Raw genomic sequence first — 17,918 nt, 5'->3', positions numbered from 1 at the left:
CAGTCTGCACTTTAACCTCATCGCCGTATAATTTCAAATCTAAAGTGCTGTAGTACAGAACCAAAAGAAGACAAAATGCTTCACTGTGCCAATAATTACAGAGGGCTCTGTATGTTCTCATTCTAGCAGCCTGTGCACTCACTACCTGCTAATATTATGAGAAAACCATCACAAAAATACAAAACAAGTCCTGTGAATGTTAGAAAGAGCTTGGCATGGTATTTTATTTCCTTATCATCAAAATATGAATTCTTTAGAACATGTTGATCATGCTTAGCTTTGGGTAGAAGTGTAATTTTGATAACATCACCTTCATCGAAAATAACAAAGGCAATTTAATTTTTCCTTTATTTAACTAGGCAAGTCAGTGAAGAACAAATTCTTATTTTCAATGACGGCCTAGGAACAGTGGGTTAACTGCCTGTTCAGGGGCAGAACGACACATTTGTACCTTGTCAGCTGGGGGGTTTGAACTTGCAACCTTCCAGTTGCTAGTCCACCGCTCTAACCACTAGGCTACCCTGCCATGTCTCCCATTGTAACGTTTCCTAGAAACAGCAGAAGTTGTCCAACTTGCTGTCGGTGCATTTGTACCTCCCCTGACTTTACTGTCAACTTCCGTTTACAGTCGGCTACTTTCGCCTTACCACTCAAACACGCCAGTGTATCTGGAATCCACTCCGCTGTCAATTTCTCATAATTCCTCAAATAGAAAGACTTTAATTAGTTAAAGCATGCCTATCAAACAATTTGTTAGCAGCTATTGACCGCTGCAAACACAAACCGAGCTCATAAAAGGCCTCCAAAAAGCTCATGTACCAATGATTGCGTTCTATTAAACATACTTCCCCTGCTGTTCTATATTGCTGTAGCTGTGTTGGCAGCATCTGTGCCCCCATGGGCAGGCTAGGTCAATAGTGGTACATTATGTTCGGCTTGTGCAGGTTGGAGCCTCAATGTGTCAGAGCACAGCATTGGCCAAGATGCTTAGCTTCAAGCCCTCACTAGCTATTTGTGTCTGTTAAGAATCATGAGAACCACAAGGCAACACAAGGTTTGGTCAGAGGGTAATACTTCCTTTTAGTAACAACCTAACCCTTTGTATTCAAATAAATTAGATTTATTTTATTTTTTTAATTGGAGGTTTAACCACTTCCAAGATCTCACCTAATTCATATGAGCGTTAGGCTAAACCTGTGATAAAATTAAAGCTTTCTTACAATGGTCTTTGTGACAGTGAGGAATGTCCAAACAAACAGTTTCCCAGGTATTTTGTAATTGAGAGGTTGATCCCAATTGGCCTTGAGATGAAACACTACAACACATCACAAGTGTGTTCATTTATCATAGGTTCACAGATGATTGTGTGAAATGTTTATTTTCTTAACACTTGGAGATTAAAACAGTAATGCTTTGAGGGGAAGAAATATAGCTAGTCTATTCCAAAAACATCAACTTGTGAGATTATGGAGTTCTCTTGACAAGTTTTTTCTAAATGACCAACAAGTTTTTCACCATGATGATGATGATGATGCTGATAATGTGCGGTCTTGGGAATTTTTTTACGAGCTTGGTAAAAATTATTTAATTAGTTTATAAATATTTAATTATTTAATTCAGCATACAAAAAGACAGTATGTACATCCACTCAAGAGTGGTTGATAATAACACAGGATTATATGAGACCGATGTGTTCTGTTCACATGCTCTGAGCGTTAGGCTTTGGACTACCTGCATGTCAGACATTATAGGGATGATGTGCTGTTTCTAACACTGGGAGTTATTTTTCCTTTTTCTGAGGATGCACACAGAACTTTCTGTCTGCAGGCGAGTCCCCATTCGAGTTCAAGTGTCCACAGTTCAACACCAGTTACTAAAAAAGTTCCATGACTGAAAGTACTTGAAGTTCCCTTTGTGTGTTTTGTACCTTTTTCCTCTCTTCCTTTGCGTGTCTTTCTCTCTTGAAAAAACAAGTATCATTTGAGCAATAAAAAATATGGATCCTTCAGAAGCCTTTGAACTCTGTGGAAACTGTGAACGTCAACATCAGAGCGTGACCAGAAGTACAAAAAAACAAACATCCAATATCATTTATTTTAATAAAGGTATATGAAAATAGACTTTTGATATCCAAGTATAGCAAGTGTAAGGAAAGAAAAAACCCTTGAGGACGGTGGTCTTCACGTAAACCGATAGGCATTGTCACAACACCCATTTGTCCACATTCGTAAAAATGTTTAACTTTTTAGTCCAGCTTGTGGGTCAGAGTTTAATAAAGAATTATGAACAAAAATAAACTGTTTCTTGTCAAAATATACATGCTAAAGCTTAAGACAAAAGTAAGCCATCTTGGAAACGTAGTGCTTTGGTTATCTGTGTCCCAGCTCAGAGACTGGATGGATGAAGTAGACAACATGGACTCATTTGCAGACGTATCTCTCCACAATCCTCTCACACTTCTTACATGTGACATAGCAGCACCAGTGGTACTTGCAGTGGCAGCGTTCCACCAGCTTCTCTGTGTAGGGGTTGTAGCCTCGCCCACAGCACATCAGGTCGCAGCTGTCGCTGCCGATGGACGTCTTGTTGCACTGCCTGGAATGGACAGAGAGAGCAAGTTAAAATTATGTTTAATCATTTTTTGCATCCATAAATGACACTGTCTGCCCCAAAACAAATGACAGAGAAACAAACCATTCTATACACCGGTAATACATTTTGGCCAATGGAAAGCCCTCAAGGTCCCTAACATATTTACACACACGCACGCACACACACACAGATACACATGGTCTCTCCAATGAATTCCCCGCTCAAAAAAACCCATTGATCTTAGAATAGTTCCTCTCTCAAATATCAACCCCAAAAAGTCCAACCCAAGCCTCACAAATGTATTTAAAAGGGAGAGCTTGACAAATGCTTATTGTGCATTCACCCAAACATTCTCCCACGTGTTTTGTCTGAGGGCAGCAGATGCTTTGCTTGGGACCCTTTAATTTCTTAAGCCCAGGGGCATCTTAAGTGAGCAGAAAATAGCTCTATCATAAATCAGAGTGAATACACAGGGTAGCCCTCCCTCTATTTAACCCTCTCCACATAATTGCATTGATTTATAATAGCAGAGTGTTAATGGCCAGCGTGGTGGGAGACAGAGACACTAAGAGGATGGCTGAAGGCTGCTGACACAGAGGGGAAAGGAGGGAAGGGGTGGTGGGTAGGGAGGGGGAGGGAAGGAGGGAGGGAGGGTGAGTCATTGGAATATGTAGGACAGACTCCTTTATTTATTTTATTTTTACCTTTTTCTTTTTTGTTTATTTTTAGGGGGTGGATCAGCTTTAATATTGAGGATAGATTGTTGCTTCCATCAAGCAACAATCTATCCTCAATATTAAAGCTGATCCACCCCCTAAAAATCATTTCCAATCCCCCATATCATTTTTCGGTAAATATATATATATATATCCATATACATACATACAGTACATACAGTACATACACATACATACCCAAATATATATATATATGTAAACATTCATACATATACACATACAGTTGAAGTCGGAAGTTGACATACACTTAGCTTGGAGTCATTAAATCTAGTTTTTCAACCACTCCACAAAATTCTTGTTAACAAACTATAGTTTGGCAAGTTGGTTAGGACATCTACTTTGTGCATGACACAAGTAATTCTTCCAACAATTGTTTGAAGACAGGTTATTTATTTATCACAATTCCAGTGGGTCAGAAGTTAACATACACTAAGTGAACGGTGCCTTTAAATAACTTGGAAAATTCCAGAAAATTATGTCATGGCTTTAGATGCAACTGATAGGCTACTTGACATCATTACAGTCAATTGGAGGTGTACCTATGGATGTATTTCAAGACCTACCTTCAAACTCAGTGACTCTGCTTGACATCATGGGAAAATCAAAAGAAATCAACCAAGACCTCAGAAAAATAAATTGTAGACCTCCACAAGTCTGGTTCATCCTTGGGAGCAATTTCCAAATGCCTGGAGGTACAACGTTCATCTGTACAAACAATAGTACGCAAGTATAAACACCATGGGACCACACAGCCATCATACCGCTCAGGAAGGAGACACGTTCTGTCTCCTCGAGATGAACATACTTTGGTGCAAAAAGTGCAAATCAATCGTACAACAACAGCATAGGACCTTGTGAAGATGCCGGAGGAAACAGGTACAAAAAGTATCTATATCCACAGTAAAACGAGTCTTATATCGACATAACCTCAAATACAGTTCAGCAAGGAAGAAGCCACTGCTCCAAAACCAGCATAAAAAAGCCAGACTATGGTTTGCAACTGCACATGGGGGCAAAGATCGTACTTTTTGGAGAACTGTCCTCTGATGAAACAAAAATGGAACTGTTTGGCCATAATGACCATCATTATGTTTGGAGGAAAAAAGGTGGAGGCTTGCAAGCCGAAGAACACCATCCCAACCGTTGGCAGCATCATGTTGTGGGGGTGCATTGCTGCAGGAGGGACTGGTGAACTTCACAAAATAGATGGCAACATGAGCAAAGATGGTTATGTGGATATATTGAAGCAACATCTCAAGACATCAGTCAGGAAGTTAAAGCTTGGTCGCAAATGGGTCTTCCAAATGAACAATGACCCCAAGCATACCTCTAAAGTTGTGGCAAAATGGCTTAAATACAACAAAGTCAAGATATTGGAGTGAGCATCACAAAGCCCTGACCTCAATCCTATAGAAAATGTGTGGGCAGAACTGAAAAAATGTGTGCGAGCAAGGAGGCCTACAAACCTGACTCAGTTACACCAGCTCTGTCAGGAGGAATGGACCAAAATTCACCCAACTTATTGTGGGAAGCTTGTGGAAGAACACCCAAACCGTTTGACCAAAGTTAAACCATTTAAAGGCAATGCTACAAATACTAATTGAGTGCATTTAAACTTCTGACTCACTGGGAATGTGATGAAAGAAATAAAAGCTGAAATGAATCATTCTCTCTACTATTATTCTGACATTTCACATTCTTAAAATAAAGTGGTGATCCTAATTGGCCTAAGACTGGTCATTTTTATGAGGATTAAATGTCAGGAATTGTGAAAAACTGAGTTAACATGTTTTTGGCTAAGGTGTATGTAAACTTCTGACTTCAACTGTACATACATACACATTCATATATACATACATACATACATACATACATATGCACACTTTTTTTAGAATATACCTTTATTATTCCCCGCAAACCCTACCACCCCTCCCACAATTGAAGTAAACTAATAAACAATAACACTTAGGCTTCTACCTTCAGTTTATACGTATCATACACATTTACAGACACAATCTATTTTACAATAGTTATATATATATATTTTTTAGTCCTTCCTCTATTTCTGATGTCCATCCAGTTTGATTTCTATTTGTAACTGTGCTATTTCAAAATTTCTGAACCTATACACATTTTACAGACCCTGTCTGTTTTACATTGGTTATCTTGTTGTTATTAGTCCCAACCTTCAGCTTCATTCAACCCCTCCCATCTTTCTCTTAACACCATCCATTTTGGATTTCTATTTGCCATATATTTTTCAACTGTGCTGTGATTCTTCAGAAAAGTACTGAACCTTTCTAATCTCATAGCTTCTACAGACTGTAAATTAAAGATAAACATTTTTGCTAAAATAATTATTGTATTATTGATCGATTGACTATGACTTTTCAAATCACCCAGTATTGCTATCTGCAGCGTTAGTTCTAGGTAAATGTTGCAATTCTTCAGCCATTCCTGGACCTGTGACCAAAAACGAGCTACATATGGACAGTACCAAAATAAATTATCTAATGACTGCCTCCTCGCAGCAAAATCTGCAGAACTGGGAAGATTGTATCTCCCATGTAAATAACATTATATTGGTTGCAAGAATTTTGAATAATAATTTAAATTTGAAGTTTTGAATCCGGCATTGTTTTCATGAACCATGTGAATTCATGAACCATGTGCCATGGAATCGGTACATCGAATATGTCTCCCAAACTATTTTGCAATTTATATGGCACAGCTGTCAATTTCTTGGTCCTTAAATTAAATTGGTATATATTTTTATTTAACACAATTTTCTTTAACCATTTATGGTCTTTAATGCAGGGTCGACAGACAAGTTCCTTACTCTTTCCCCTTCTACTTCCCTCTTCCATTTTTTGTGTTAATTTTGGGTAGAGCAGACATTTCCATATGTCTGTGTTAACATTTCCATATGTCTGTGTTAGCTGCATGTGTGACATAACTCCACCAGTCCTGTTAATGATATAATTTACAAAAAGTAAAACTTTTTTAAATCAAAAAATACATTCTTTCTATCAATTAGTATATTTGAGTTTAGCCACAATATTTTTTGTATTTTTTGTTCTGTCCTTTCAGGTGGATTAAACTGAAAATGCAACCAACTTTCTAAGGCTTGTTTAAAAAAGAACAATATTTTGTAGAGAGCATTTCATTTTCAAATAATCAAATGTGAGCAGTTGTAATCTGAATAAAGGGAAAAAAGGCCATTCTTGAACATGGGGTGTGACACTCTTACTAATTTACTTGAGAACCATTTCATATTTAAGTATTAATTTTGTATGACTGATGCCTTTAGTGAGAGGTCTAATGCTTTAATATTTAATCATTTCTGCCCTCCAAATTAATATTTGTTACATAAATAGACCAGTTTAATTTTGTCTGGCTTGCCATTCCAAATAAAATTGAATATTTTTTGTTCATATAATTTAAAAAGCAGGTCACTAGGTGTAGGCAAAACCATAAGCAAATAGATAAACTGTGATATGACTAAAGAGTTAATCATGGAGATTTTTCCACAAATAGACAGGTATTTTCCTTTCCATGGTAGGAAGAGCTTATCTATTTTTGCTAACTTTCTATTAAAATATAGTGGATTTATATTATTTCTTTATTTTCGGGATATGTACGTCCATATCCCTGTCAGACCATTTTATTAGTAAATTACACAGTAATGTAAAAGTTGCATTTTTTGTGATCCAATACATAATATAGTACACTTATCATAATTTGGTTCTAATCCAGAGAGGTTAGCAAAAGTATCTAGATCATCTATGAGGCTGTGGAGGGATTCTAACTGTGGTTATAAAAGAAAACATAAATCATCAGCGTACCATGACACCTTTATTTTTAAGCCACAGATTTCTAAACCCTTAATATTATTGTTAGATCTAATTTTAACAGCTAACATTTCGATGGCAATAATAAATAGATATGCCGATAGTGGACAACCTTGTTTTACTCCTCTTGACAGTTTAAAACTTTCCGACATGTAGTCATTATTTACTATCTTACACATAACTTTAACCAATTTTATAAGATATTCTACAAAATTGAAATATTCTAGGCCTTTATATATAAACTCCAGTCGTACTTTATCAAACCCCTTTTCAAAACCAGCTATGAAAACGAGGACTGGTTTCCCCGATATTTCATAGTATTCTATTGTTCCCAGTATTTGTCTCATATTATCTCCAATGTATCAACCATGTAAAAAACCTGTCTGATTAAGATTAATAATATCTGACAATACCTTTTTAGTTCCATGCGCCAATCATTTAGCTATAATTTTTTGCATCACAACACTGAAGTGTAAGAGGCCTCCAATTTTTTTAATGGACTGGATCTTTATACAGTATATACCACTTGAATCCTGTTTCAGTAATAATGAATTCAGACCTTCTTGTTGCGTGTCCGATAATCTACCATTTATATAGGAGTGGTTAAAACATGCTAATAACGGTCCTCTGAGTATATAAAAAAGGTTTGTTATTCTTCCACTTCTATGCCATCCAGACCTGGAGTTTTCCCAGACTTAAAGGCTTTAATTGCATCATGAAGTTCCTCCTCTGTAATTTGGCCTTCACATGAGTCTTTCTGTACATATGTTAATTTTACATTATTAATAGGAAACAAATCCATACAATTAGCTTTGATTGGTGGAGATGGAAGAGACTGAAACGAAAACATATTCTTAAAGTACTTTACTTCCTCTTTCAAAATATCGTTTGGTGAATCATGCATGACTCCATCATCTGTAACAAGTTTCACTATATTTTTGGGGGTAGCATTTCTATATTGAAGATTGAAAAAAAATGGTGCATTTATCCCCATATTCCATCCAGTTTGCTTTATTTTATAATATAGTACACTGGATCTTTCTTGAAAAAGTTCCTCCATTTCTTTTTGTTTTTCCTCTAAACTTATTCAGTGCCTCTATGGTACCGTTTTTATTGCTATCTGCCTGCACTGTTAGTCCCTCTATTTCCTTTGTTAATATGGACTCTTTATCTCTAAATTGCATTTGTTTTATAGATGAGTACTGAATTGCATGGCCTCTAAAGGCACACTTAAAAGTGTCCCATACAGTAAAGGGATCTGCTGTACCTATGTTATGTCGGGAAAAGTCCATTATAAATTATTCTGTGCTAGTTATAAACAAGTTATTATCCAGTAGGCTTTGATTAAATTTCCAATATCCTCGCCCATGTGGAAATTCTGTAAGAGTAACATATATATGCTAATTATGTGATGATCCGACCACATTCTGTCCCCTATCGACACTTTTTAAACTTTTGGTGCCAGAGAGAATGACATAAGAAAGTAATCAAGACGACGAGCTTGATAAAGCCTCTGCCATGTATATCTCACTAGGTCAGGGTATTTAAGCCTCCATATATTCACAAATTCCAATATATCCATGACATTCATGATTTCCCCTTAAGTGCCTGAGGGTGATAGTTTGTAGTGTGATTTCCTTTACTCTCCATAGAGGTATTTAAAACCGTATTAAAATCCCCCACCATAATAATATAGTCTAGTGTTGCTTGTAGAGTTGATAAATTCTTATATTTATTTTCAAAGAAGCTTAGATCATCATTATTCGGACCGTATAGGTTAATAAGCCATATCTGTTTATTGTCCAATAACATATTTAAAATGATCCATCTACCTTGATAATCTGTTTGGACAATTTACACATTTAGATCAAAATGACTGTTAATTAATATCATCACCCATTTTGAGTTTCTTTCCCACGGGAGAAATATATTTCCCCCCAGTCCTTTTTCCCCAAAACTTAATCTAAAATTGTTGAATGAGTTTCCTGTAAACAATAGATATTATATTCCTTCTCTCTTAGCCAGGTAAATACTGATTGTCTTTTCGGATTATCTGCTAAGCCATTACAATTATAACTGGCTATACTTATTTCACCACTTACCATAATGAGACACAAGTTTCAATTATATTTATCAAAATATATGTCTGTAAACGTACCATTAAAAACGAACATGATGATTGGGTGTCAATATAGCTGTACCAGGATATTTGCATTGCTACTAAGTAAACCTCCAATTGGTCCCCACTATTCCACCCACTAAAACCCCTCCTCATCCCGAGTTGGGTTGTCATCCCAATGCCTGGCAGACCACCCCCGCCCCTCCGGATCCCATGGCCCTGAAGACACAGGGACCCATCCTTCGAAAAGAACACACAGTGCCACCCACAGAATAGAGCAAATATACTGTATATATATTTAAAAAATCATGTTTATCTTATTTTCCATAATTAGCTATTAATATTTGTAGTAATGTAGGTAATTTATGCAAAGGATTTTTACTTCTCACCAGTCTCGCTATTACCAAAATTACATTATCGCAAGCAATTATTATTTTAGCAAACAATTATTGTGATTCATCCTATATTGTCCCTAACATCTTTTACTCCCTCGCAACAGTTGGGATACACACACACACTCATACACACTCATACACACTCAACCCCTTTCCCCCACAACAACCATAGACTCAACAGTTGAACTATCCTAGAGCCCAACTCAAGAAAGGTCTTGATTTATGAATGCATATACTGGGGAGATTTGATTAACCATTGTCAGGTCCTAGGTGATGGAGGTCAGATATACTCCTTTCCCCTGAAACACCCACAACATGTTCCCCCGTAGTGATCATATTCTAAGCATCTCTCTGTGCAGTCAGACCTTTGATTTTGTGCCACCATGGCCACAATAATATGCCCCCTCTCTGAATGTCCGAGTGTGACTCCCTCCCCATGTGTTACTGCGGCTACTGTTGCCAGCACTGCCACTGCCTGGGTGGGGGCACCCCACCGGAATTCCCCCCCGGCTAGGTTCAAGGTCGTCAAGGTTCTCATTAGCAGCTTTGAGAATTTCCTTGTATATTATGCTCTCCCATCCTTACAATAATGGCCTTTGGGATGGAACAATTAACAATAGCTCTACACAGATTTGTTTTGTCAGGGAAAATCTGTCCTATCTGGTGCAAGTTAATGGATCAAAAGGACAGCACAGTCTGTTAACTCCACATCACTCTCACACAGCTGTCACTCACAGTCAGAGCTACTAATCTCATTCTGAATTAAAACACATCCTTCGATGGTGCCGTCACACGCAAGACCCACAGTGCTTGTTGCATTTGAGACACTGATCATCCCTCAGCTCCGGGGATATTATTGAAATGTAACTTGTTACGCATTTCCTATTATTACAGAACACATTCTAATCCCACAAATAACATCACTATAGGACACTTGTAAAAGACAGCTTTCTACAGAAGAGGCTTCCAACATTTCTGTCCCTAACTGAGTAGGCTTCAAGTTTGCTGCTACTCCACTCCAGGTATTATCAAAGGGCAGTGGGGGAAAAAGTACCCAACGGTCATACTTAAGAGATACCTTAATAGAAAGTGATTCAAGTAAAAGTAAAAGTCACCAAGTAAAATTATACTTGAATAAAAGTCTAAGTATTTGGTTTAAAATATATTTAAGTATCAAAGGTAAAAGTATAAATCATTTCAAATTCCTAATATTAAGCAAAACAGATGGCACATTTTCTTTTTTTTCTTCTTCTTTTTTACGGAAAGCCACAGGCACACTCCAACATTCAGACATAATTTACAAATTAAGCATGTGTGTTTAGTGAGTCCACTAGATCAAAGGCAGTAGGGATGACCAGGGATGTCCGGTTGATAAGTGCGTGAATTTGACTATTTTGACTATTTGTCCTGCTAAGCGTTCAAAATGTAACGAGTACTTTTTGGTGTCAAGGACAATGTATGGAGAAAAAAGTACAATATTTTCTTAAGCGAAGTAAAAGTAGTAAAAAATATAAATAGTAAACTACTTAAATAGTACTTTAAAGTATTTATACTTAAGTACTTTACACAACTGTCAATGGGGTCAAAGCTATCCATGGTGAGGAGTAGTGAGATTAGAATTCACTTGAAGAGTAAACACAGATAAGGCCATCCTGAAGTGTGCACCACTGAACATGGCTCCGTCAGGGTATCCCACTAGCTCTTGTGGAGTGTCTAGGGATCGTGTGGGTGACGAGTATGATGCTGTGTGATGAGGCCATGTGATGGCGCGGAGGAGGTGTGGGGTAGGGCGGTTAAAACATCCCTAGACTTCTGGGACCCTCTTGGAAGCACACACCACATGGCACATCAGTGTCACACGTCCCCCTGCAGACTGCCACCAACGATTGCAGGAGTCAGAGGCCGAGCCTTCTCTTGTCTCTACTCCTCCCGTTACGGGGTCTGAGACGCCGAAGCTTCCCACCATTAGCTCTGACATATTGAAAACTCTAGTCATTGGCGACTCCATTACCCGCAGTATTAGACTTAAAACAAATCATCCAGCGATCATACACTGTTTACCAGGAGACAGGGCTATCGACGTTAAGGCTAATCTGAAGATGGTGCTGGCTAAAGCTAAAACTGGCGAGTGTAGAGAGTATAGAGATATTGTTATCCACGCCAACGATGTTACGATGAAACAGTCAGAGATCACCAAGCGCAACATAGCTTCAGCGTGTAAATCAGCTAGAAAGATGTGTCTGCATCGAGTAATTGTCTCTGGCCCCCTTCCAGTTAGGGGGAGTGATGAGCTCTACAGCAGAGTCTCACAACTCAATCGCTGGTTGAAAACTGTTTTCTGCCCTCCCAAAAGATAGAATTTGTAGATAATTGGCTCTCTTTCTGGGACTCACCCACAAACAGGACCAAGCCTGACCTGCTGAGGAGTGACGGACTCCATCCTAGCTGGAGGGGTGCTCTCATATTATCTACCAACATAGACAGGGCTCTATCTCTTCTAGCTCCACAATGAAATAGGGTGCAGGCCAGGCAGCAGGCTGTTAGCCAGCCTGCCAGCATAGTGGAGTCTGCCACTAGCACAGTCAGTGTAGTCAGCTCAGCTATCCCCATTGAGACCGTGTCTGTGCTTCGACATAGGTTGGGCAAAACTAAACATGGCGGTGGGATCTCACTTTATCTCACTAGGATAAAGACCTCCTCCATTCCTGTCATTATTGAAAGAGATCATGATACCTCACATCTCAAAATAGGGCTACTTAATGTTAGATCCCTTACTTCAAAGACAATTATAGTCAATTAACTAATCACTGATCATAATCTTGATGTGATTGGCCTGACTGAAACATGGCTTAAGCCTGATGAATTTACTGTGTTAAATGAGGCCTCACCTCCTGGCTATACTAGTGACCATATCCCCCGTGCATCGTCTTTTGAGCTGCTAGTCATGAAATCTATGCAACCTACTCAATCACTTTTTATAGCTACTGTTTACAGGCCTTCCTGGGCCGTATACAGCGTTCCTCATTGAGTTTCCTGAATTCCTATCGGACTTTGTAGTCATAGCAGATAATATTCTAATCTTTGGTGACTTTAATATTCACATGGAAAAGTCCACAGACCCACTCCAAAAGGCTTTCGGAGCCATCATCGACTCAGTGGGTTTTGTCCAACATGTCTCTGGACCTACTCACTGTCACAGTCATACTCTGGACCTAGTTTTGTCCCATGGAATAAATGTTGTGGATCTTAATGTCTTTCCTCATAATCCTGGACTATCGGACCACCATTTTTTACGTTTGCAATTGCAACAAATAATCTGCTCAGACCCCAACCAAGGAATATCAAAAGTCATGCTATAAATTCACAGACAACACAAAGATTCCTTGATGTCCTTCCAGACTCCCTCTGTCTACCCAAGGACGCTAGAGGACAAAAATCAGTTAACCACCTAACTGAGGAACTCAATTTAACCTTGCGCAATACCCTAGATGCAGTTGCACCCCTAAAAACTAAAAACATTTCTCATAAGAAACTAGCTCCCTGGTATACAGAAAATACCCGCGCTCTGAAGCAAGCTTCCAGAAAATTGGAACGGAAATGGCGTCACACCAAACTGGAAGTCTTCCGACTAGCTTGGAAAGACAGTACCGTGCAGTATCGAAGAGCACTTACTGCTGCTCGATCATCCTATTTTTCCAACTTAATTGAGGAAAATAAGAACAATCCGAAATTCCTTTTTGATACTGTCATAAATATAACTAAAATAACTAAAAAGCAGCATTCCCCAAGAGAGGATGGCTTTCACTTCAGCAGTAATAAATTCATGAACTTCTTTGAGGAAAAGATCATGATTATTAGAAAACAAATTACGGACTCCTCTTTAAATCTGCATATTCCTTCAAAGCTCAGTTTTCCTGAGTCTGCACACCCCTGCCAGGACCTAGGATCAAGAGAGACACTCAGGTGTTTTAGTACTATATCTCTTGACACAATGATGAAAATAATCATGGCCTCTTAACCTTCAAGCTGCATACTGGACCCTATTCCAACTAAACTACTGAAAGAGCTGCTTCCTGTGCTTGGCCCTCCTATGTTGAACATAATAAATGGCTCTCTATCCACTGGATGTGTACCAAACTCCCTAAAAGTGGCAGTAATAAAGCATCTCTTGAAAAAGCCAAACCTTGACCTAGAAAATGTTTTTAAAAATATCAGCAGCAACTTACTGCCTTCCTGAAGACAAACAATGTATACGAAATGCTTCAGTCTGGTTTTAGACCCCATCATAGCACTGAGCCTGCACTTGTGAAGGTGGTAAATTACCTTTTAATGGCATGAGACCGAGGCTCTGCATCTGTCCTCGTGCTCCTAGACCTTAGTGCTGCTTTTGATACCATCGATCACCACATTCTTTTGGAGAAATTGGAAACCCAAATTGGTCTACATGGACAAGCATGTGTTTCAGACATAAGGAAGTGGATGGCTGCAAACTTTCTTTCTTTCTTTTACTTTTAAACTCGGACAAAACAGAGATGCTTGTTCTAGGTCCCAAGAAACAAAGAGATCTTCTGTTGAATCTGACAATTAATCTTAATGGTTGTACAGTCGTCTCAAATAAAACTGTGAAGGAACTCGGCATTACTCTGGACCTTGATCTCTCTTTTGAAGAACATATCAAGACTGTTTCAATGACAGCTTTTTTCCATCTACGTAACATTGCAAAAATCAGAAAATTTCTATCCAAAAATGATGCAGAAAAATTAATCCATGCTTTTGTCACTTCTAGTTTAGACTACTGCAATGCTCTACTTTCCGGCTACCCGGATAAAGCACTAAATAAACGTCAGTTAGTGCTAAATACGGCTGCGAGAATCCTGACTAGAACCAAAAAATTGGATCATATTACTCCAGTGCTAGCCTCCCTGCACTGGCTTCCTGTCAAGACAAGGGCTGATTTCAAGGTCTTACTGCTAACCTACAAAGCATTACATGGGCTTGCTCCTACCTATCTCTCTGATTTGGTCCTGCCGTACATACCTACATGTACGCTACAAGACGCAGGCCTCCTAATTGTCCCTAGAATTTCTAAGCAAACAGCTGGAGGCAGGGCTTTCTCCTATAGAGCTCCATTTTTATGGAATGGTCTGCCTACCCATGTGAGAGACGCAAACTCGGTCTCAACCTTTAAGTCTTTACTGAAGACTCATCTCTTCAGTGGGTCATATGATTGAGTGTAGTCTGGCCCAGGAGTGTGAAGGTGAACGGAAAGGCTCTGGAGCAACGAACCGCCCTTGCTGTCTCTGCCTGGCCAGTTCCCCTCTTTCCACTGGGATTCTCTGCCTCTAACCCTATTACAGGGGCTGAGTCACTGGCTTACTAGGGCTCTTTCATACTGTCCCTAGGAGGGGTGCGTCACTTGAGTGGGTTGAGTCACTGATGTGATCTTCCTGTCTGGGTTGGCGCCCCCCCCTTGGGTTGTGCCGTGGTGGAGATATTTGTGGGCTATACTCGGCCTTGTCTCAGGATGGTAAGTTGGTGGTTGAAGATATTCCTCTAGTGGTGTGGGGGCTGTGCTTTGGCAAAGTGGGTGGAGTTATATCCTTCCTGTTTGGCCCTGTCCGGGGGTGTCATCGGATGGGGCCACAGTGTCTCCTGACCCCTCCTGTCTCATCCTCCAGTATCTATGCTGCAGTAGTTTATGTGTCGGGGGGCTAGGGTCAGTTTGTTATATCTGGAGTACTTCTCCTGTCCTATCCGGTGTCCTGTGTGAATTTAAGTATGCTCTCTCTAATTCTCTCTTTCTCTCTTTCTTTCTCTCTCTCAGAGGACCTGAGCCCTAGGACCATGCCACAGGACTACCTGACATGATGACTCCTTGCTGTCCCCAGTCCACCTGGCCGTGCTGCTGCTCCAGTTTCAACTGTTCTGCCTGTGATTATTATTATTTGACCATGCTGGTCATTTATGAACATTTGAACATCTTGGCCATGTTCTGTTACAATCTCCACCTGGCACAGCCAGAAGAGGACTGGCCACCCTACATAGCCTGGTTCCTCTCTAGATTTCTTCCTAGGTTTGGGCCTTTCTAGTGAGTTTTTCCTAGCCGTTTGGGGTTTTAGGCTGGGTTTCTGTACAGCACTTTGAGATATCAACTGATGTACGAAGGGCTATATAAATACATTTGATTTGATTTGGCTGATGGTGCCTTAAGACTCGGCATAAAGGACGCGCAATATGTCTTCAGGTTACAGTATCTGTTAAGTGGCCTGCTGCTCAGCAGCTCAGGGCTAGGCACATGACACTTGACATTTGGACTATAGCTGGCTCCAGGAACAGTAAAGACACATTTGCATTAACTGGTTTCAATGGTCCACATATGTTAGTCTGCATTTCCAGCTCCAAGAGCTGCAGACCACAAAACCCTACTCCTTTTTTACATTTGTAATACGTCTTCTGCAGTCCAAAACCAAATAGCAGAGATTCAGGAATATGCTGCTAAAATGGATACCCATGCGAAAGGCAGAAAATCCACTAGGCTGCCAAAGATGGCTAGCACATTTTTGTAGAAGGGTGGTGGCCAGACCTCTCTCTATATCTGGCCCTTACCTCAGACAAAGAAAATGTCTGTTACTTTCCGCTAAGTTCTCACAGTTATCAGACCAACAACATGCAGCATATATTTAAGCAATAAAGCCTGAGGGGGTGTGGTATATGGCCACGGTTGTTCTCATGCATGACTCAACGCGGAGTGCCTGGATACAGGCCTTAGCCGTGGTATATCCGTGGTATATTGGCCACTTACCACAAACCCCCGAGGTGCCTTATTGCTATTATAAACTGGTTACCAACGTAATTAGAGTAGTATAAATACATGTTTTGTAATACCTGTGGAATATGGTCTGATATATCACGGCTGTCAGCCAATCAGCATTCAGGGCTCGGACCAACCAGTTTATAATTCCTAATAAAACACTTCAGATGAATAGAGAGTCTTATTCTATCTTTGGGGACCATTACCTCTCATATCGATATCAGCTGCATGCACTCAGGCCCTAAGAATAACCACATTACTCACCCTTGTCTGATTGCAACACAAGGGCCCAAGTCACAACGGTCATGTCAGGGACACGTGCTCAGACATACCACAGACAGGCTAATCTCTGGGACCACTTTCTTTGTCAGAGATTCTTCAAACAAAATGGTGTCTGCCACCAGAGTGGGTGGTAGCTAATTAAATCAACATCATGGACAAACTACCCGCTTGAGAAAACAAACAGGATTGATCCAGACAGAGCCAGGCCAGTAAACTGAGTATCTAGAGTTTTGCAAAAGAGGACCTCTGATTTTATACGGTATATACTTCCACAATGTGCCACCCATCACACCCTTCTTTTATGAACATAAGGCACACACACACACACACACACACACACACACACACACACACACACACACACACACACACACACACACACACACACACACACACACACACACACACACACACACACACACACACACACACACACACACACACACACACACAGTAACAGTCTCACCTGTCCTGGGTGCCAATGGAGCCGAGCTTGTCGTTCTTGGCGCAGAAGTCTGGGGAGCTCTGCAAGTAAACCAGCTCGTTTTCCCTAACGGGCCTGATGTCGATGTCCTTGGGGACCAGCTGCTTGCGCGTACCCATGGGTCTGTGCACCACCTTGGTGGCTGACAGGTACTTGGTCTTCAGGTCCATGGCGATATCCTTCAGGTCCTGCAGGCCTCTCCAGCAGGTCCGTATGGAGCAAGAGCCAGACACACCATGACACTTACATTTCATCACCAGCGCATCCCTCAGGGCCTGGGGGAGTAATAGAGGATGTGAATGTCAAACACTGTTACTACTGAGGCTGATGCTATGGCAGAAAATACGTCAAATATTCTACAAAGGCATTATAAATTACAACAGTTATAAATGTACATGCTCATATGTAGGGCTGGTACGGTGACCGTATTACCACCACACCGCTGGTCTGGAGTCATGACGGCAGTCCAATTCCACCTGACCGTTTAGTCATGGTAACTAGGCTTTTCCAAGCTCTGATGCTGCTGATGGTCATTAGTAGCTTACCAAACTTGCTAACTGCCTGGTACTCTGCACTCTATTGTCCCTCTAATCACTCTGACATCAATGCAAATGTGATCGAAAATCTAATCAAACTCTTCATTAGAG

General features: G+C 40.1%; 1 protein-coding gene across 1 annotated transcript in view; it reads right to left on the bottom strand.

The window, feature by feature from the left end:
• Positions 1-1,084: 1,084 nt before the first annotated feature.
• The window catches only part of LOC123994527 (protein Wnt-11-like), a 28,125-nt gene continuing 11,291 nt past the window's right edge, over positions 1,085-17,918 (bottom strand). The window contains exons 5-6 of the mRNA XM_046297229.1: positions 17,254-17,546; positions 1,085-2,595 (exon numbers count right to left, since the gene is read on the bottom strand). Of these exons, the coding sequence (XP_046153185.1) occupies positions 2,421-2,595; positions 17,254-17,546 (468 nt within the window). The 3' untranslated portion in view covers positions 1,085-2,420. The remainder of the gene's footprint in view (positions 2,596-17,253; positions 17,547-17,918) is intronic.

The sequence above is a fragment of the Oncorhynchus gorbuscha genome, linkage group LG02 (assembly GCF_021184085.1).
Source record: "Oncorhynchus gorbuscha isolate QuinsamMale2020 ecotype Even-year linkage group LG02, OgorEven_v1.0, whole genome shotgun sequence".
In the NCBI taxonomy this organism is placed as follows: domain Eukaryota; kingdom Metazoa; phylum Chordata; class Actinopteri; order Salmoniformes; family Salmonidae; genus Oncorhynchus; species Oncorhynchus gorbuscha.
This window is presented reverse-complemented; position numbering and strand designations above follow the sequence as displayed.